Source organism: Myodes glareolus, chromosome 22, assembly GCF_982192425.1.
Source record: "Myodes glareolus chromosome 22, mMyoGla1.1, whole genome shotgun sequence".
NCBI lineage: Eukaryota > Metazoa > Chordata > Mammalia > Rodentia > Cricetidae > Myodes > Myodes glareolus.
In genome coordinates this window covers 39,824,502-39,846,317 of record NC_142047.1, presented here as the reverse complement: position 1 = coordinate 39,846,317, position 21,816 = coordinate 39,824,502, and the positions used below count along the sequence as shown (strand labels likewise).

The window sequence follows — 21,816 nt, the reverse complement described above, 5'->3', positions numbered from 1 at the left end:
CCCCCTCCCCCGCCCCCTCCTCCGCCCCCGCTTCCTGTGGCGCCCCCCCAGCCAGCTTCTACGCCAGCCATCCCGGCATCTGCTCCACCCATCACCTCACCCACCATCGCCCCGGCCCAGCCCTCTGTGCCTCTTACCCAGCTCTCCATGCCGATGGAGCTGCCCATCTTCTCCCCGCTGATGATGCAGACGGTGCCGCTGCAGACTCTGCCAGCTCAGCTGCCCCCTCAGCTTGGCCCTGTGGAGCCTTTGCCCGCCGATCTGGCCCAGCTGTACCAGCATCAACTCAATCCAACCCTGCTCCCGCAGCAGAGCAAGAGGCCGCGCACCAGGATCACCGACGACCAGCTCCGAGTGCTGAGGCAGTATTTCGATATTAACAACTCCCCCAGTGAGGAGCAGATAAAAGAGATGGCGGACAAGTCCGGCTTGCCCCAGAAAGTGATCAAGCACTGGTTCAGAAACACTCTGTTTAAGGAGCGGCAGCGCAACAAGGACTCCCCGTATAACTTCAGCAACCCACCCATCACCAGTCTGGAGGAACTCAAGATCGACTCCCGGCCCCCGTCGCCGGAACCCCAGAAGCAGGAGTACTGGGGAAGCAAGCGGTCGTCGCGAACCAGGTTTACCGACTACCAGCTCAGAGTCCTTCAGGACTTCTTTGATGCCAACGCTTACCCGAAGGACGATGAGTTTGAGCAGCTCTCGAATTTGTTGAACCTCCCCACCCGTGTCATAGTGGTGTGGTTTCAGAACGCCCGGCAGAAAGCCAGGAAGAATTACGAGAACCAGGGAGAGGGCAAAGATGGGGAGCGGCGCGAGCTTACGAACGATCGATACATTCGAACGAGCAACCTGAATTACCAGTGCAAAAAGTGTAGCCTCGTGTTTCAGCGCATCTTCGATCTCATCAAGCACCAAAAGAAGCTGTGTTACAAGGATGAGGATGAAGAGGGGCAGGATGACAGCCAAAATGAGGACTCCATGGACGCCATGGAGATCCTCACCCCTACCAGCTCCTCTTGCAGCACCCCTATGCCCTCCCAGGCGTACAGCACCCCAGCACCATCGGCGGGCACAGCTCCCTCTGCGTTCTTGCAGCTCACCGCGGAGACGGATGACCTGACCACCTTCAATCCGAAAGCAGAGGCCAGCGACGAGAAGCCAAAGCAGGCCGACCCTCCCAGCGCACAGCCAAACCAAACCCAAGAGAAGCAAGGACAGCCAAAGCCAGAGGTGCAGCAGCAAGAGCAGCCGGAGCAAAAGACTAACGCACCTCAGCCCAAGCTCCCACAGCTGGCTGCCCCCTCCTTACCGCAGCCGCCTCCACAAGCACCCCCTCCGCAGTGCCCCCTCCCCCAGTCCAGCCCCAGCCCCTCTCAGCTCTCCCATCTGCCCCTCAAGCCCCTCCACACATCAACTCCTCAGCAGCTGGCAAACCTACCTCCTCAGCTCATCCCCTACCAGTGTGACCAGTGCAAGCTGGCATTCCCATCCTTCGAGCACTGGCAGGAGCATCAGCAGCTTCACTTTCTGAGCGCCCAGAACCAGTTCATCCACCCGCAGTTTTTGGACAGGTCGCTGGATATGCCTTTCATGCTGTTTGACCCCAGTAACCCCCTCCTGGCCAGCCAGCTGCTCTCGGGGGCCATACCTCAGATCCCCGCCAGCTCAGCCACGTCTCCTTCCACGCCGACCTCCACGATGAACACTCTCAAGAGGAAGCTGGAGGAGAAAGCCAGCGCGAGCCCCGGTGAGAACGACAGCGGGACGGGCGGAGAGGAGCCTCAGAGAGACAAGCGTCTGAGGACAACCATTACGCCGGAACAGCTGGAGATTCTCTACCAGAAGTACCTGCTGGACTCCAACCCCACTCGAAAGATGCTGGATCACATCGCGCACGAGGTGGGCTTGAAGAAGCGCGTGGTCCAGGTGTGGTTTCAGAACACCCGAGCTCGGGAACGGAAAGGTCAGTTCCGGGCTGTGGGCCCAGCACAGGCCCACAGGAGATGCCCATTTTGCCGAGCACTCTTCAAGGCCAAGACTGCCCTCGAGGCCCATATCCGGTCCCGGCACTGGCACGAAGCCAAGAGAGCTGGCTACAACCTGACCCTGTCCGCCATGCTGTTAGACTGTGACGGGGGACTCCAGATGAAGGGAGATATTTTTGATGGAACTAGCTTTTCCCACCTCCCCCCGAGCAGTAGCGATGGTCAGGGTGTGCCCCTCTCGCCCGTGAGCAAAACCATGGAGCTGTCCCCCAGGACTCTTCTCAGTCCTTCCTCCATCAAGGTGGAAGGGATCGAAGACTTTGAAAGCCCCTCCATGGCCTCGGTCAATCTGAACTTCGACCAGACGAAGCTGGACAATGACGACTGCTCTTCTGTCAATACTGCGATCACAGACACCACGACGGGGGACGAGGGCAACGCCGATAACGACAGCGCGTCGGGCATAGCGACCGAAGCCAAATCTTCTGCGCCCAGCGAGGGCTTGACCAAGGCGGCCATGATGGCCATGTCCGAGTACGAAGACCGACTGTCCTCTGGCCTGGTCAGCCCGGCCCCGAGCTTCTATAGCAAGGAGTATGACAATGAAGGTACCGTGGACTATAGCGAAACCTCGAGCCTCGCAGACCCCTGCTCCCCAAGCCCCGGGGCAAGCGGGTCTGCAGGTAAATCTGGCGACGGCGGGGATCGACCCGGGCAGAAACGTTTTCGCACTCAGATGACCAATCTGCAGCTGAAGGTCCTCAAGTCATGCTTCAATGACTACAGGACACCCACCATGCTAGAGTGCGAGGTCCTGGGCAATGACATTGGACTGCCAAAGAGAGTTGTTCAGGTCTGGTTCCAGAATGCCCGGGCGAAAGAGAAGAAGTCCAAGTTAAGCATGGCCAAGCATTTCGGTATCAACCAAACGAGTTACGAGGGACCCAAAACAGAGTGCACTTTGTGTGGCATCAAGTACAGCGCCAGGCTGTCTGTCCGCGACCATATCTTTTCCCAACAGCACATCTCCAAAGTTAAGGACACCATCGGGAGCCAGCTGGACAAGGAGAAAGAATACTTTGACCCAGCCACCGTACGTCAGTTGATGGCTCAGCAAGAGCTGGACCGGATTAAAAAGGCGAATGAAGTCCTTGGACTGGCAGCTCAGCAGCAAGGGATGTTTGACAACGCCCCTCTCCAGGCTCTTAACCTTCCTACCACGTATCCAGCGCTCCAGGGCATTCCTCCCGTGTTGCTCCCCGGCCTCAACAGCCCCTCTTTGCCGGGCTTTACTCCATCCAACACAGGTGGGTCCTGCTGCAGGTGATTGTTTTCAGAGTCCGGGGGGCAGGCGCTCCGTTTCGTAATGAGGTTACCAACACTCTGGGTGGTGGGCAAGGCTTGCCTCTCTAGTCCGCTGAAGGCAACACAGTGGCAGGTCCTGTTGCAGTTGCCATCCAGCCATGTATCCCCCCAGTGCCAGTGGGTACTTGGACTCTTTGGACTCTCCTGTGCTGCAGTGGAAGTGCCCACTTGGGAGGATGTCCTCTGACATCACTCTCGGGGTGTCCGTTGCTAAGAAACATCTAACATGCTAATTTCCAGGGAATTTCCAACCTTGCGGTCGTATGATCCCACGTAGGTAATTGTTATAAATAGGAGACCAGGGAATTGCCTGGCTGAGACTGTATTGGCCCTGGTAGCAGCTGCCTGGAGAGACCTCATGCGTGTAGTCCCACACGCCTTTCGAGGGCAGGAAGCCGCTCTTGGTGCTGGGTGCTTCCTCCACTGATTCTCCTCTGTTGAGAACAGCATTAATCTCTCAGACAGGTGACTACTGGGTGCTCCAGGGCTCCTCGGCCGCTCCCACATTCTCCCGTTCCCTCACACTCGCTCGCCTGGCAGCACACACGTTTGCTGCTTATATGGACTCTTAAGGATGGGGACTTTTGCGGTTCTTTCAACAGACGTTCCTTTCTTGTTCCCCCTCATCTGTCTTCGCCCGCCTTCGCAGCCCTCTGAAACTGGACCTTCTCCTCCAGCGTCCGGCGAGGATTAGGCCCAGGCTAGCGGGTCCCCTCTGCAAAGATCTATGCTAACCAGCCCACACACTAGACCCCCACAAGGCCGCCTTGTCTTCCCGAAGCTCGAGGCTTCAGTCAGCTTCCCTAGAGCTGTCCTAGCTCAGTTAACCAGAGGATAAGCTGCGCATTCCTGCTCTCGGTTTCTTACCAAAGGGAACGAGAAAAGAAAGCATTAAAACAAAGGCATTTGCATAAAGAGTCGCACAGGCTGACGTTGAAGCCAGCAACAACTAAACCAGGAAGCAAACTGCAGCAAGTGGTCAGACATTTGAATGATCCTTGCAGCCTAGGGCACTGGCAGGAAGACCCAGCATATAATGATATAATGGCATGGAAATAAGAGAATCGGGACCAGCAAGATGGCTCATTGGGTAAAAGCACTTGCCGTGCAAACCTGATGGCATGATTTTGATCATAAGAATGTGTGTGTGTGTGTGTGTGTGTGTGTGTGTGTGTGCGCACACACACACACACACACACACACACACACACACACAGTTCGATGCATTGGCACACATCTGGAATCCCAAGGTCCAGATGAGAAGTGGAAACAGGAGATTCACCTAGAAGCATATGGGCTACCTAACCTGGAAAGAACTGGGCAGACATAAAAGAGACCCCACCTCGACAGGGCAGAAGGCGGGAACTCATTCCCAAAAGATGACCTTTGGCCTTCACGTACCCACCATAGCAAACAAACACCTCCCGACAGGCACAAATGATAACAAAAGGTTTAAGGTAGCCTTAGAATGTCTGATGTGTGCCCTTGTCTTACAAATGGGAAATCTGAGGCCCAGAGAGGACAAGCCCATTCAGCAAGCCCCCTCCCCCGGGGAGGGGGCAGAACTCCCACCCACCCAGGCCTCTGGGCTCCCAGTGCTAAGTGCTCTTCCACAGCGCCCAGCATGAGCCAGTCAGTCAGCAGGTGTGCCTGCTGCCTAGGTTCTGACCACGTAGAGGGAACTGGAGAAACAAAGCTGTGTTCCTCCTCAGGGCAGCCAGATGTCCCCCAGCTACCAGCACCTCAGCCACTACAGCTCGCCAAACACTGGACCTGGCATGGGAGGGAAGGATCTTGGGTTCGCCAAGCAGTTACCGCATGCCAGGCCTGATGCTAAGGTCTTTCCGTGTGGCCATTCATGCAGCCCCTGCCCATCTTCTACTATAGAAGGCTGAGGTTCTAAGGAATCTCCTAGGGTACCAAAGGTCACACGTCTGATGTGTGTCAGCTGCCATCCACACAAGGTCAGTCCGACTCCACAGTGACTGAGTTTCAGGGGGATGAAGTACCTGGCCCAGTTCTGATCTTACAGATCAGAAAACCGACGTCAACGGCAGTAGAGTGTGAGTCCAGCCAGTGCAGAGTCTGATAAACAGCGGGGCTTCAGTGAGTGCTCCTTAAAGTGTGGATCTCTTGGTAGTCCATCAGTTGAACACGCATAAGGCCTTCTGACCTGAACCTTTCTTTCTCTTGAAAGCGGGAAGCCGTGGCTGTGGGCCAATCCACAGACATTCCTATTGGCTCTGGTCCCAGACCTCAAACCTGGAACAGGCCCACTGCCTACTGGCACACAGAAATCCATGCCCTAAGCTCAGCGTTTATAACCCCCATTCTGCCTCACTTGTACCAGCTCAGCCAACAAGCCTTGAACTTTTCTCAGTCGACAGTCGCATCTTCTCACCTAGCTTCCGTCCCTGTCCCCAGTGTACATTGAGGAAGTCGGAGTTGCCCTAAGTGGTTGTACTGAGGGAAGCTTTGGCTCCCTTGGGATAAGCAACAAGAAGCAACCTTGTTCTTCACTTCTGTAATATGGAGGTTTTGATACACTGTATCATTCAGGTTGGAAATGAACAGTCTTCGTCCAAGTCTGGGCTTCAGAGTGCCCCCCCCCACCCCCATGAAGACAGTGTTGTGTTTTGCAACTTCTGCCTCAGCTTTCTGGGAGAAGGCAGTCCTGCTCCAATACTGAGCAGCAGTGATGTGTTCTGTGATACACCGTCTAGTTTTTCAGCTGTGGTAAATGTGGAGGTGTTCCAAGGTCTGTTGTCTGTGTTCTCTACCGCCTGCCTCTTCTCAACATTATACATTGTCCAGTGAACTCTGCCCTCTTTTTCCGGCACACCCTCTCTCATCACCTCTGATGGTTGGCGCACCATCCGCGGCCATACTCTGTCCCATCACTCTGGGACGCAGTCTTCATGCAGGGGACAGCTGTGAAGCCCCTAGGCTCCTAGGTCCTGGCGTGGGTAATGTTTCTGTACGTAGTGACAGATTGGGGTTGAGCAAGATCAAAGATAGGAAGGACCATACTTTGGGTGGCCCCAGTGTTACCGTTCCATGATCACGAGTAAGCAAAGACTGAGCACCAGGTAGGATGGGCTGGCGTCCCTTGGGAACTGGGGGTATCACTCCGAGTGTCTGCAACCCTGCTGGCCCTGTTATGTACTGTTTACACAGAGGCAAGAGCAAGTGGTATGTCTTGCTCCACAGACATACTGAACCAAGGCGCTGGAACAATTTTTCCTGAGGAATTGTTTCTCATTCATCTTTTGTCTGCCCTCCTAAGGCATCCACTCAACTGCCATGGCGCAGGATGAGGACATGTGCAGAAAGTGTGGTGTTTGTTCGTGTGGCCCCGGGGCCCTGCTGGAGCCCTGCTTTGGCTTTTTTTCTCTGCGGCACCTTGATGATGGCTTTTGGATTACATGAGTCCCCAGTTGCTAGAAGCTAGTTTGGGGGCCTCCAGGCTAATTTGTACTGGACAAATTGAATGGTATCTGGAAGTACATGGCAAGGAAAAGGTAAGCTAGTAAGTGTTGATATTGAGAGTGGGAAAGTCCAGAAGCTGACCCAGGTCTGTGTCTTGGTTAACATGCTTGGGCAACTAACCCTGAGCATGGCAGGGTACACCTGTTGGCAGCACTGGCTTTGAGAGGACCCTTCAGGTTTGAACATCGGTGACCGTGCCAAAGGCACAAGTACAGCACCTTTGAATGTGTGACTCACCACTCAAAAGTGACTGATCCGTGACTTTTCTTTCTGTCTCCATTCCTTTTAGCTTTAACGTCTCCTAAACCGAACTTGATGGGTCTGCCCAGCACAACAGTTCCTTCCCCTGGCCTCCCCACATCTGGATTACCAAATAAACCGTCCTCAGCTTCGCTGAGCTCCCCGACCCCAGCACAAGCCACCATGGCAATGGCCCCTCAGCAACCCCCACAACCCCAGCAGCCGCAGCCACAGGTGCAGCAACCTCCTCTGCCGCCAGCAGCCCAGCCGATACCCACGCCACAGCTTCCCCTGCAACAGCAACGCAAGGACAAAGACGGTGAGAAAGGAAAAGAGAAGGAAAAGGCACACAAAGGGAAGGGGGAACCCCTGCCTGCCCTCAAGAAGGAGAAAGGAGAGGCCCCTACAGCGGCTACAGCTACCATCTCAGCCCCACTGCCCGCCATGGAGTATGCGGTGGACCCTGCGCAGCTGCAGGCCCTGCAGGCGGCCTTGACTTCAGACCCCACAGCATTGCTCACGAGCCAGTTCCTTCCTTACTTCGTACCAGGCTTTTCTCCTTATTATACCCCCCAGATCCCTGGCGCCCTGCAGAGCGGGTACCTGCAACCTATGTATGGCATGGAAGGCCTGTTCCCCTACAGCCCTGCCCTGTCGCAGGCCCTTATGGGGTTGTCTCCAGGCTCACTACTGCAGCAGTACCAGCAATACCAGCAGAGTCTGCAGGAGGCAATTCAGCAGCAGCAACAGCAGCAGCAGCGACAACTACAGCAGCAGCAGCAGCAGCAGCAGCAACAACAACAACAAAAAGTGCAGCAGCAGCAACAGCAGCAGCAGCAGCAGCCCAAAGCAAGCCAAACCCCAGTCCCCCAGGGGGCTGCTTCCCCAGACAAAGACCCTGCCAAAGAATCCCCCAAACCAGAAGAGCAGAAAAACGTCTCCCATGAGGTGTCCCCCCTCCTACCGAAACCCCCCGAAGAGCCAGAAGCAGAAAGCAAAAGTGCGGACTCCCTCTGTGACCCCTTCATTGTTCCAAAGGTGCAGTACAAGTTGGTCTGCCGCAAGTGCCAGGCGGGCTTCGGCGATGAGGAGGCGGCTAGGAGCCACCTGAAGTCCCTCTGCTTCTTCGGCCAGTCTGTGGTGAACCTGCAAGAGATGGTGCTTCATGTCCCCACCGGCAGTGGTGGCGGTGGCGGTGGCGGCGGCGGCTCATACCACTGCCTGGCGTGCGAGAGCGCGCTCTGCGGGGAGGAAGCGCTGAGTCAGCATCTCGAGTCGGCCTTGCACAAACACAGAACAATCACGAGAGCAGCAAGAAACGCCAAAGAGCACCCTAGTTTATTACCTCACTCTGCCTGCTTCCCCGATCCTAGCACCGCATCTACCTCGCAGTCTGCCGCTCACTCAAACGACAGCCCCCCTCCCCCGTCGGCCGCCCCGTCCTTGTCCGCTTCCCCCCACGCCTCCAGGAAGTCTTGGCCGCCAGTGGGCTCCCGGGCTTCGGCCGCAAAGCCCCCTTCTTTTCCTCCTCTCTCCTCATCTTCAACGGTTACCTCAAGTTCATGCAGCACCTCAGGGGTTCAGCCCTCGATGCCAACAGACGACTATTCGGAGGAGTCTGACACGGATCTCAGCCAAAAGTCCGACGGACCGGCGAGCCCGGTGGAGGGTCCCAAAGACCCCAGCTGCCCCAAGGACAGTGGTCTGACCAGTGTAGGAACGGACACCTTCAGATTGTAAGCTTTGAAGATGAACAATTACAAATGAATTTAAATAAAAAAAATTAATAACAAACCAATTTCAAAAATAGACTAACTGCAATTCCAAAGCTTCTAACCAAAAAAACAAAAAAACAAAAAACAAAAAAAAAGGAAAAAAAAAAAGAAAAAGCGTGGGTTGTTTTCCCATATACCTATCTATGCCGGTGATTTTACATCCTTGTCTCTTTTTTTTCTTTTAATATTAAAAAAAAGAAAACACAAATCCTACCCCTGTTACATTGTGTCCTTTTAAAGGTACTATTGGTCTGGGAAACTGAAGTCCGCAGGGCCTGCCTATTGTCGTTGGAGCTTAAACCCCTTGTATATTTGCCCCTTTTGAGAACTGCCCCACCTTGATAGCACAGAGGAGGCCGGCACGCGCTGTATGGGAAAGCACTCCGCCTTGTTACAGTTTTAAATGTCTTGCTAGCTTAGCACTCAGATACCAATGGCTTGCTAAAAGAAAAAAAAAAAAAGAAAAAGAAATGTAATGTCTTTTTATTCTCAGGTCAATTGCTCACACTTTGTTCTGTTTTCAGAATCATTGTTTTATGTTTTTTTTTCTTTTGTTCCAGAAAAGATTTTTTTTGTTTTGTTTTGTTAATTTAAAAATGGGCAGAAAGTATTCAAGAAAAACAATGTGAACTGCTTTAGCTTTCTGGGGATTTTAAAGAATAGCTTTTCTGCTGAAGCCAATTTCAAGGGGAAAAGCTAAGCACTCCCACCTTCAGAAAAAAAAAACCCACACACAAAGAGTGTTGAGGACTTGTAGCTTAAAAAAATGAGTTTTAAAAACTGACTTTCTGTATTTATGGTAGGTATGACCATTTTTGGTGTTGAGTAGATTGCTGCATTGGAAATGAGCTGAAGCAGTATGGTAGACTTAAACCCTTCGTGCGTTTAGCTTTTGTGTGGTCCAGCGACAGCTCCTCATTTGATGTCTTGTTCATCCCTAGCGGATAGATTGCAATCTGTTGCTTCACCTAAGCTTCTCCTCCTTCCCCAAACCCCCACCCTCTCATCTCCCTCTTAAAGTGGCTGCCTTTGTGTCTCGGAGGGTGGTTGCAGAATTATTTTATAAACCTAGAGAAAGCATTTCGGAGGATTCCAGGGGTCACCAGGGTCCTCACAGATTATTTTTGGTTGAGGAGCTGAGACTTTGGAAAGGCAGTTAATTCTAGTTACCTGTGTCTGATAGCCCTGAGCATTTATCTTTTTTTATTTATCCTTCCTTTGCTTTTTCTTTGTGCCCCTCCTCCTCCTCTTTCTTTCTCTCTCTCTCTCTCTCTCTCTCTCTCTCTCTCTCTCTCTCTCTCTCTCTCTCTCTCTCTCTCTCTCCTTGATCTGTGGACACTTCAAATATTCTTTTCTTGAACTAAAACATTCGTTTCAGTTTGTGTAATTGGGGCTGTGTGCTTTTCTTTCTAAGAAGTTTTTGGCTAGAGATTTGGTTTTGGTTTTTGTGTTTGTGTCTTTTCTTTCCTCTCTCAGAAAAAGAAATTTCATGCTTTAAAAAAAAAAAACAATCCAAAGACACACCCTTTCGCTGCTGATGCAGAAAAGGGGAAAGGGTTCTTGTTACTTGAGAATTTGTTTCTGATTTAAACAAACAGACTTAGTGTAATAAAAGAAAGAGTAACACAAAAGAGTTCCCAGGTCATTGTGCGCTTCTTCTGCAAGCAGAGAAGCGGCTGTTAATGACAATTCCAGATACCAAAAGACACATTTTTTTTTTTTTTTTTACTTCAAAGTTTTGTCCTTGTATTAGGCAGTCTGAGCGGCGAGTGATCCGGAGTGCAGCCAACAAAGAACAGAGCAGTGACAGTGAGCAAAAAAGGAACCATGTGCATCAGGCACTCGTGTTTCTGTTACTATCCATTTCCCTGTAACACAACGCAACGCAACACACACCCATTTTCATCTTAAAACGGTCTGAGCTTTGAAAGGAGAACTTTGTGCTGCTAAAACATAAGTTTTGAAGACAAATAGATGCTTTGCTGTTTCAGTTTCATAGCCAAACACCAACAGACATAATCTCTCTCACCCCCAAAGTGCGAACTCCTCCCTCACTCTCTTCCTTATGTTTCAAAGGGAACTTTGAAGACTGTGAATCCAGGTTCCGTTGGCCACCTTCTGGGCTTCTTCCCCAGTGCTGAAGCCACTCATTGACTTTGCAAAAGACTGGAGCATTCCAAGATCTGAAATCTTTTCATTTTTCTTTTTTCTTTCTTTTCTTTCTTTCTTAGCCGGGACTATTTTTATGAATTTGTTTTTAGTTAAAGAAAGAGTAGATCCTGAACTGTTGTACATATTTCTAACTAGGCTGATGCACAGTGCAAATTCCTTTTTAATTTTTTAAAAGTAGAAATACTAAAAGAAAACCATCGTAACTCTTTTATCAGTATCCAGTTGTAGCATAAGGTGTCAAAAACAAATACGCAAAACACTTACTGTTTTAAATAGCTATTTCCTTTTAACAAGAATTCTTGTATTTCTCCCTGTGTTTTGAGATGAACACTTTTAAATTTTAAAGTTGTACAGTTTTTTGTTTTCCATTATTTTATCTTGTTTGTAACTCTATGAAATATATATATATATTTTTTGCCATTTAACTGTTGTATGTTACTGTGTCTGTATCTATAGAAAAATGTTTGTTTTGGTTCTCTGTGTGATATGAATTAACAATTTAACACTAGCTTTACCTGCCATTCTGCTAGGTCTTCTCGAAAACTGTTTTTTAAAACGATATTGCTTGGTAATAGTGCAATTTCTATCCTCCCCACCCCAACCTCAAGGTTTTTTTGTAACTCTGCCAGCCCTTCCTCAATGGTTTTGTTTGTTCTATTTTGAGCTACTACCATCCTCCCTCTGTGAGGCAGAGTGACTGTCAGTGTTTCACTGTGCCATGCCTTGACCCGTGGGTGTGTTTGGCAACAATAAGGTGGTTGGGTAGAATGGCTACTGCCCACCAGTGCCCCTCAAAGGAGATCTGTGAGGGTTTCCACCTGGAGCGGCTGCATACTGACCGCTTTCCTCTATGGCTGTGCCACCCACACGTATGTTCATCAAAGAAGAAATCCTCAGCACTAAGCCAGAAGTAGCAAAGCAGTCATTGATGGTGAAAATCAGAAGGCAAACAAGAGCTGGTCACGGAGCTGTGGACTAGCGGCCACAGTGGCTGTGATCCTGTAGCATGACAAAGCATGCATTTCCTACAGTGCTCAGCCGTTTAGATGCTCTCCCTCGGGGAGTCTGCTCCTGTCTGCTGCTGGAGCAGGTAGCTGAGGAGACTATCTCAACTCACTTTTAAAATTAGTTCCTAACTTCTATTGGCACTTCGGTTTTTGGGTTTTGGTTTGTTTTAGTTGTTGGCGTGAATATCTCCCCACTCCCACCGCCCAGTTCCTTCATGGTGTGACTTGGTGCTAGACACTATTTGGCATGAGGCACCCGGATACCTGTCAGAATCAGAAGTTATTTCATCCATCCTTCCTCTATCCCTCCCATAAGTTTAAGAAAGGAAACACACACACACACACACACACACACACACACACACACACACACACTGCATCTAGGAAGTTGGGTTTTTCTTAGTTTGGTTTTTTAGTTAAAAGCTATTTAAAAAGATGAATGTGGCCAAAGTTTTACACAATTGAAAAATAAAATAAAAAAGGCGGCACATGATGAAACCTGAGTTATCAGGCATGGCAGGAAGTTGCAGGAGAGTGGCAGTGACCCAAGCCAGTGCACTTGATGTTCATGGACATATATTTTTTTTAGATAATAAATTAAATTAAAACATTTTAAATAGAAGCATAAAATTGAGTTGGTTGTTTGTTGGCGCTGAGATACTGCCCACTGTGAAACAAAGCTTTGACTAGTTTGTTTTGTTTACTTTCTTCAGGGGGGAGGGGGCAAGTTTGGGGAGGAAAGAAAGCATAAATGAACGTGACCCTGAGGTAAAGAGGTATATGAACAGCCTTTGCAATGTACAAAAAAAAAAAAAAAAGACCAACAACAAAAAAAAACACAAAAAAAACAAACAAAAACAACAAAAACAAAAAAAATAGAGCAAGTGAAACCAAAAATGATGTTCTTGGTGTTTTTCTATAATGTAGTCTTGTTAGCTTTTTGTTACTGTAACAATGCTGATCTCGAACTGTACCAAAATACATGGAGACTAACAGAACCACAAGGAACTCTCAAACCGAAAAAGAAATTTGTCACAAAAACTTTGTTGTCATAGTTGAGTTGATTGTAGATGGTAATTGAATATACTCCTTTGAAAATATTTCATCAAGTATGTTTCCTGCTCATTGTGATACATTAAAAAATATGAGCAAAAGTTCTTGTCTGTTACCAGATTTGTGTGCATGGACGGGAGCATACACGGAGAAGATGCCCACAGCTGGGGAAGTGTAAATTTTTATCAATGGCTTAAGGCTGCGTGTGCCAAGTGCACTTACCCCAAGGTGCATGAGAAGGTACACAAACCACAATTACTCTTCGGCGTCTTTGTACTGGTGTGTGTCTGGGCCAGAGTAAGCCTTAGAGAGTCCCTGATCCAGAGAGCCCCGGTAGTTGGCTAACTTTTTTAATGCAAGCGTTCCTATGAAAATTTAAGGTGCCTAGTACAACCTCAAGCAACGGAGTTTTGCTAATGGTCAGGAGAGAGGTAGGTTTAACTTGTCTGAAGTGGGAATTGGACCTAGTGGCCATGGCAGAAGGAAGGAGGTGGTAAGCTGAATTAAGTGACTGGCAGTTTCTTTGCTAAGAGGATCCGAGGCAGCTGTGGCCTCGATGATTCCTCCATGCGAGCGACTAAGACATGGCAGAGGTTCCTGATGGAAGCGTTCATTCTGCAGCATGACACTTAACGTTCATCAGTGAGGAACACATCCACGATTGGGCCCAAAGAGCTTTAATTCACCTCTAATTTATTAGGCACAGCTAATAAATAATTTAGAGAACTCTAGCAGTTGGGCTTGGGTGCCACCACCTGCTACTTATGTCCTTGCAAGGACTTCATTATCAGCCGCTGGCCAACAGGAACCTTGTCTTCTAAGGTGCTAAACTAAGGAACCCCCTTCTGTTGGCCCAGACATCTACCGCCAAGCAAGTCTTCCCCAACCCCTTTGGCTGGTGTAGCAGCCTTCAAGGGGCAGCAGTGATCCTATTAACTTAAAATCTCAGTCTGCAGGTGTCACAAGCATTGCTTGGACTCAGAAGAAAGCTGCCTCTATGGCCGGTGCTCGAAGTTCTGTGCCAAACAAGTACTGTCCCTGTCCCTAATGAAGCCCAGCTATTCCCCCAAGCATGAGACTTTTCTTTCTGATGTTGCTGACAAAGCCTACGGCTGCACAGCTGTTAGCGGCTGCACAGCTGTTAGCCAAAGCCGTCTCTGCCTTCCGTACTACAGCTGGGAGATCACATTGTTTTCAATGGAATCTGTTTTGCATAGGCTCCAAATTCTTTAACAGGTAAAATTTTACCTGGGAAAATTGGGTTAAAGACCAGAAGCACATGCATGTTCTGTCTCTGTCTCTGTCTCTGTCTCTGTCTCTCTCTCTCTCTCTCTCTCTCTCTCTCTCTCTCTCTCTCTCTAGCTCCCCTACCCCCAAAGGCAGTAAGGCTTCAGGATCAATCTCAAGTGGATATTAATTTCCTTGGAACTAATAGCCTCCCCATCCACAGAACATGAGAAATATCTTAAAATGAGCAATGTGCATTGGATAGCTATTTCTAATTTGCTTTAAAGAAAGTCTGGTACCTACTCCCCCCCCCCATGTAGACTAACGACTTTCTCACTTTGAGCAAGTTTAATTTAAGTTACAAGAGTCAAACTGAGGGATGAGAGGTTTTTGCCCGCTGCTCTGCAGCCTTAATTCTAGCAAGACAGACGTCCTCACTCAGCCTCCACATTGGTGCTGGGAGGACCAGACTAAACTAGAGAAAGTGGTCTCCAGGCAGTCAAGGCAGAGGCCAAGTTCGTCGTTCTCTACTTCATGCTAAGGGTGGGTCTTTTCTTTCTCACATACATGCATACATACATATATACATACATACATAGACGGATAGGTAGAGATGGCTAAGTAGATAGATAGATAGATAGATAGATAGATAGATAGATAGATAGATAGATAGATAGATAGATAGATAGATAAGATAGATATAGTGTGTGGATTTGTGTGTAAGTATTTTCTTTCAATTCTTTAAACTAGCAAGCATCATGTTTGGTTGAATTTCTGAGATGGGAGGGGGGAATCTTACTATATAACCTTGGCTGTCCTGGATCTCACTATATAAACCAGGCTAGCCTTGAACTTACAGATCTGCTTGCCTCTGCCTCCCAAATGCTGGGATTAAAGCAGCGTATTTTGCAAATGTTTTAGCCAGTTAGGTTGGTTTCCTCTGTTTCTAGTTACAGACAACAGAAGTAAACAAGGAGTTAGCTAGCCCTGCCTGACTATGGCTATTTAACCCAAGTCTTGACCCTTATATTAATATGAGAATGAAAGCTTCCAGATGAATCATGTTTCTCATGGGTCAAGATCCTTCGGCCTGAGAAGGAACTAAGAAAAGCAGCAAGTGAGAGCCCTGCCTTGGTGGCCATTTTCCAGCTCTCTTGAGCTCATTGCTTTAGAACACTTGTTCTTCCCAGACTCTTGTCTCTCGGTCAACCACTCTCCTTTTATCCTTCACACACACACACACACACACACACACACACACACACACCCTTGCCTTCTTATTTGTATGGCACTGAGAAACACTGTAAGATTACAACTTTTGTTTTCTTGTATTTAGGGATTAAACTCAGGGTCCCGAACATTAACGGGCAAGTACTCTATACCAAACTACATAACCATCCTCAGATTACATACTTCTTTGCTTATTCCTCAAATGACCTGTAAGTGGGTGACGTTTATCCCAAGAATCCTAGGGCTAGGTAAGGAGTGAGGGACAGTTAACTGTGTGCTTAACCGTTGGTGTGCCTCTTTGCTATTGCGTAATTCCCGAAACACTGGATAAGGGAGGGGAGTGAGTTCATGTCAGGTTTTTGGGTCAAATTCTGGCTCCACCAAATTGACCTTATAATAAGTTGAGTTGCTTATCCTTACTGTAAAATGGGGATAAAAGTGCCCAATTCACAGAGCTGTTGTGACAATACTGCCTGGTACATTCTAGATGCTCAACATGAATTTGCTTCAACTATTGATACTATCAACCCTCCATTTCTTTCTGTGGTCCACGTGGGACTGCGGTTTTCTTGCTTTTCTTCCCAGAGGGTCCAGGAATGGCAAGTAGGTCCCATCAAGCCTGCTCCGATGTGTAGTTCTGATTTCTTGCCTGCCTGTACCTATATTAGATGGGGTCCAGAGTGTCTAGCAGGTTTCTGTTCATGAGTTCAACAGCAGCTTTTAGGCTTCACTGTTTTACTCAGCAACCTCTAGGGATGAATTTGGTCATGAAGAAAGGATGGCTTTGGTGTGCCGGATTAGGGGTATATTTGCTTCGTGATGCCTTGATGGGTTGGACGGCCTAGTAAAGGATTAAAGAATAGAGGAAAATGAGTATGTCACTTGCCTGTTGCCTATTTAGAAGTGGGTCTGATATCCAAGTCCAGAGCTCTAGAACCGGAAATGAGGCTTCGAGAATAAGTAGGTTACCGGTGAAACAAAGTTGAAAGGGGGGTTACAGAAAGGGGTATTCAGGATCTCATTTCCTCTAGACATAGGGAGAAAGCGCTATGATTCTAGCAAGCCCCAACATACACATGGGCGATGCATTGAAAAGAGGGCATGGAGGAAAGGTTTGAGTTGAGTTCCTAGGCTAGTCTTTGCCTCTCATTGATGCAGGCTTTGGGAGCAAGTGGTCTTATCAATGACTACAGATAATTGTGTCTAATAGAGACAATGCTGAGCTTGGCAATAAAATTGCTAGTAACTGGCATCAGATGGCTAGTAAAGGGTATGCAGAATGGCTGCCGGGTCGTTTTCATTTTCTCTAATAACAAGCCTCACATGTAGTCAGGAGATAGGATCCTTCATGCCGTGTCTTGTTTCGAGCTCTAAAGCTTGAAAGTGCGTAGCCAGGGAAGCATGATTTGTCTTCAGCCTAGTTTTGTTTTCTTTCAAACATTTAAGACTTCTACTCTTACATGGCCTTTCAACGGCCGACTTGATGTCATCCATATTTGTGTGGTTTTTACTTGTGTAGAACTGCCCCACTTATCGCTAGTTTCATCACATCTTAGTTTCATTATGATGTACCCTCCTACAGTTTGCGTCATGGTTTCTTGACCTCTTAGATCTGTAGAATCTGGTTTTTTTTTAAAAAAAAAAATCAAAATTGGCAAAATTTTATCAATGTTTTTTCTCTCCCTCACCCCATCCCAGGGATTCCCAATTATTTCAGAATCAGTGCACTGGGGTTAACTCATAGGTTAGTTACTGTTAGTCCAGGTCTTCCCATCTGTTTAGCTGGTTTTGTGCTTTTGTTTGTCTGTTCTTTGCTGGGTGCAGTATTTGTGAAGAGTTTATTATGCTATGTCTTTTTACTAATCAGGAAGTAATTCTAACCAGCATATTTTTTTTTCATCTCAGACACTAAACTCTTCATTTCCAGCAGCTCCGTTTATATTTCATTTCACCTTTGAATGTGAGCATACCAAAGCCAATATTAAGGTGTGTTTCCACCAGACATGATTGTTCTTGCATGTGATTTCGCTGAGGCAGGAAGATCAATGTAAGTCTGAGGACAGGCTGGACTACTGTGTGAGACTCTAGCTCAGAAAGACGTTTACAAAAACAAAAAGTATTTGCTTTACTGTTATCCTCTGCTAACATCTATGTAAATTCTGGTTTGATTACTATTATTAAGTAGGAGCTCTGTCTTTCTGAGTCTTTGCATGCTCACTAGTCTTTGGCAGATGCCAGACACCATGTATTTTCCTCTGTTGGAAACTGGGTATTCTGTAGTCTTATGAACTTACTTCAGCTTCTTCTGGGAGGCACTGTGTGCCGTGGATGCCTGGAGGGTTAATCCGGCAAAGTGTGACCAGAAGTCTGTTCCCCACGACTGACAAGTACTTCTTCTGAGAACAGTTCCTGAAACCATCAGCTCCCATAGCCTCTTATCCTCAGCCTTTCAACTGCTCAGTCCCCCAAATAAAGCACACAACAGAGAATAAAACGAAGAAGACACCTAGCTAAACAGATGGGAAAAGCTGGACTATCGGAACCAAGGAGTTTACCTCAGCACACTAATTTCTTTCTGGGCCTCCTGTAGTTTTTTCTGATACTTGTTTGTATCCGGAGACTTTCAGCTGCTTAGGTCTCTAAGACATCTTTATCTCCTTAACGGAGAGGCCTGTCTACTGGGCTTCACTTAGGTCTCTTATGACATGAAGACTCCCAATACAGTAGAGTGTGGTCATCAAAGAGCTCACTGCTTCTCCCTTTCAGAGGCCACGTCCTTTCTCATGTGATACTCGGGGCTCTTGAAGACCAGTTTTTCATATATTTTCCTGTGCAACTTTAGTTTTCTCGGAAGATCTTTATTATTGTATCCCAGCTGGAGGCAGAAGCCAAACATATTGTTGACATATAAGTCAAGAGTCCTGTGGACCTTTCAGAGTGCTTCCACCACTTGCGAAGGTTCGAATTAACGCAGGGGCCAGACCCAGCACTTCTCTGGGTGTGGTGTGCTCTAATTGACTGTGTGAGACTGAAACGAACCCATCTCGGTGCTTATAGAGATCAGAAGAGGAAAAAAGTAGGTAAATGAATTAATCATTGCAGTCTCCTTTCCGCCTTGCCACAATGCCACATAGAATGGGGAGGCCATTTCTTGGGTTTACAAGTTTGAGCCAGCCCGTGGAAGGCTGTGGAACAGTTTGAGGCCATCTCCCTCAACTACAAGAGTTTTCTCTCTTCCTAACGCCATTCTAGCTTTTTCATCAAAGTGATTTCATTCCAATGTCTTTCTTCACAAAGATGATTTTTCAAACTAAGCTGAGCTTAACCTCAATTATAGTTTTTGCTTGTCTTTATTTTCGTAAAACTTAGCTCCTACCTACATTGGATAAGGCCAGATGGATCTGAAAACAGGGGTCCTGTCAAATAGCCCACTAGTACTGATGCGAGCTGAGGCAGCTCTCATGAGATGGCTAAATACAGGCGCAGTCTCACAGGGTCCAGCCGCAGAGCCAGGAAACTGCGAAGCCGGGTCAGGGTTCTTTCTGGAGAAAGCGCTGTGAAGGGAAACACTCGAACTGAAGTTCCCTTTCTAGGATAAAACTCCATAAGAAGAAATTTCAGGCACAATAATCCACAGCTGATCAAGACAGGAATAAATAAGGGGCCAAGGAAGGAGACAGAAAGATGTGTTATCTCAGATAAAACAGAGAGAACAAACCAAGAAATCTCAGTGGAGAAGACTGTATTTTTTTTATTATCATGCAAGCAACATGGAGCCAGTGGAATCTCGAGAGCCATGAAACTTAGAAAATTGCCCTACTCAGCCATTTTTCCTAAAAGTTTAGGGATGCTGTTTTTATAAGAAAGGTATTCACAAGAAAGAACTGTGGTCAGATTCCACTGAAAAATATAGGTTGAAATTAAAATTTCAGGCTCATGAGTTGGCTCAGTGACTAAAGGTACTTGTTGCCAAACTGGACTACTTGAGTTCAATCCCTGAAATACCCTGTGGTAGTAGAGAACCAACTTCTAAAACTTGTCCTCTGGCCTTTATCTGTGCACGTGGTGCACACACACACACACACACACACACACACACACGAATAGATAAACTACTACTACTACAAATGAGTGAAAAACATAAGGAGGATGCATGGTTTATATAGAAAAATCTACAAAATAACTTAAGTCTGCTAAGAGTTGAAATTAGTTGTATTTTTAAAAAGGAACAAGCCTTTCAAAGGAGAAAGAACTTGGAGTGTCTCCCTTTTGGGAGACCACAGGAGAAAGAGCTAGCCCCCATTAAAGCCTGTGAGAGGAGATAAACAGAGGTCGTGGGGAAGGCTCAGCTGTTAGTGCTCGCCTTCCTCCCCAGCTATCATAGTCTGATCTTCAGAGTCCGTGTGGGGAAAGCCAGGCTCGGTGGTATACCCTTATAATCTCAACACGGGGCCACTGGGAACAGGCAGATCCTCAGAGCTCTCTGACCAGCTACCCTAGCCTAATTGGCAAGCTCTGGGCCAGTGAGAGACCCTGTCTTAATGAAATGGAAGGCTCTTTTCTCTCTTAAAAACACACATGCTCCTGGTTCATTTGTGCAAAAGATAATCAATCCTTCAAAAGCATTACCTTAGCATCTTTGGCAAAAATCAACTCAATGTGTGGTATTATATATGTGTGCCTGATGCCTGTAACTGCACAGGCTGACATAGTACTGGCTTATTACCAGAATATTCTAGTAAGTCCTCTCTGTTCATTTTCAAAATTCTCAACTCCCTCCGATTTGATATATAATTGTCAACATCATACCAACTAAAAGCTCAACAAACTAATTCTAAAGGATGTTCTAAAACAAAAAGATGAAGAGGAACCATAGTGTTCTCGAAGAAGAAATGAGGCAGTCGGATTTTCTGCACGATGGGGTGTGGAGTTCTGATAAAAACACGCGAGTAAGCCCTTGCATGAACAGGAGAACAAAGAGATGCCTTCGGCAGCCCCAATCGGTCCCACACATAAATGAACATTTAATTTATGACAGAGGTTACAGTTTCAAAGCAGCAGGGGGAAATGGCCATTTCGTTAAAATGTACTGAAAATTCTGAGTACCCATGTGTTTGAAAAGATGTAAAACAGAACTCTTATGCGTCCTTGGTTACAGGTGGTTCATAAACCAACGTCCTCTTGACTTCACAGGGGCTGCGGCTGCCTGCATAAGACCTGCACAGCGCTGGGCCTATCAACAATCAATCAGGGATGGGGAGGAACTCACTGGGCGCTACCCCTTCCTACTAAAGTGTTGGCTGTTAATGGTTTCTGAGGGATATGATAGTCATTGTCTTTAGATGTGTACCCACTAAGGAGAAGTCAAGCTCTATGGATATTTCCAAACTCATAGTCATGATGATGATCCTGGTTAAAACCCAGCGGATTTCAAACAAACAAAACAAAAGTGCACCTACATGTGGGAAAAAGTGACTTCTAGTGAGGGGGTTGAGGGATGGGGGGGTGTGCCTAGAGGGGGTGGGGGAGTGAAAGTTATCAGAATATACTTTATAAATGAATGAAATGGTCAAAGAACAAATTCATTAGCTATGAAATGCAATTAATCGGAAAGTGCCTGTTCTGTGTAAAACTAGTCGTAGCACTAGTATTGAGGACAAACAACAAGAATACCCTAAGAGTCGTTAAAGAATCTGGAGGTGGATTATAGTGGTGGGCTGTGTGCTGAGCATGTATGGAGATCTGGGATGTATTCGTCCCCTCACATACAGAGGACACGCATAAAAGTGGGCTAAACACCCTGAGCAAATACCTCAGGAAAGACAGGTTTAAAGGGAAAACCAACAGCTCAGTAATGGCATCAGTAAGCCGGTAAATGTAGATTCCAAGCCCGCTGGGACAGTACTACACAGCCAGAGAGGAGCCAAGAAGCCAAGGCCACCAAGACAGCTTGGGAATAATAGGGATGTGCTTTGTATCATTCGGTTAAACACTGTGCTTAAGTTTAAACCCTTTTTCTGGGGCTGGAGAGATGGCTCCACGGTTAAGAGCACTTGTTCCTTGAGAAGACCCAAGATCAGTTCCTAGCTCAGAACTACCTGTGATTTCAGTTCCAGGGAATCCACCCTTTTCCAGCCTCTGGTAGACTTGCAGGTCACAGTGGATGCTTTGGAGGTACTGAGCATCAGGAATGGCAGAAAGACTCAATTTTTCATTGTGCTCATTTTGTTGTTTGAACTTTATTATATATATATATATATATATATA

At 47.5% G+C, this 21,816-nt stretch overlaps 1 protein-coding gene across 1 annotated transcript in view; it reads left to right on the top strand.

Annotated features, from left to right (window-relative positions):
• Positions 1-13,193, top strand: part of Zfhx3 (zinc finger homeobox 3) — a 243,177-nt gene extending 229,984 nt beyond the window's left edge. Inside the window, 2 exon segments of the mRNA XM_048437325.3 lie at positions 1-3,298; positions 7,135-13,193. Coding sequence (XP_048293282.3) covers positions 1-3,298; positions 7,135-8,825 — 4,989 coding nt within the window. The 3' untranslated portion in view covers positions 8,826-13,193.
• Positions 13,194-21,816: the final 8,623 nt, after the last annotated feature.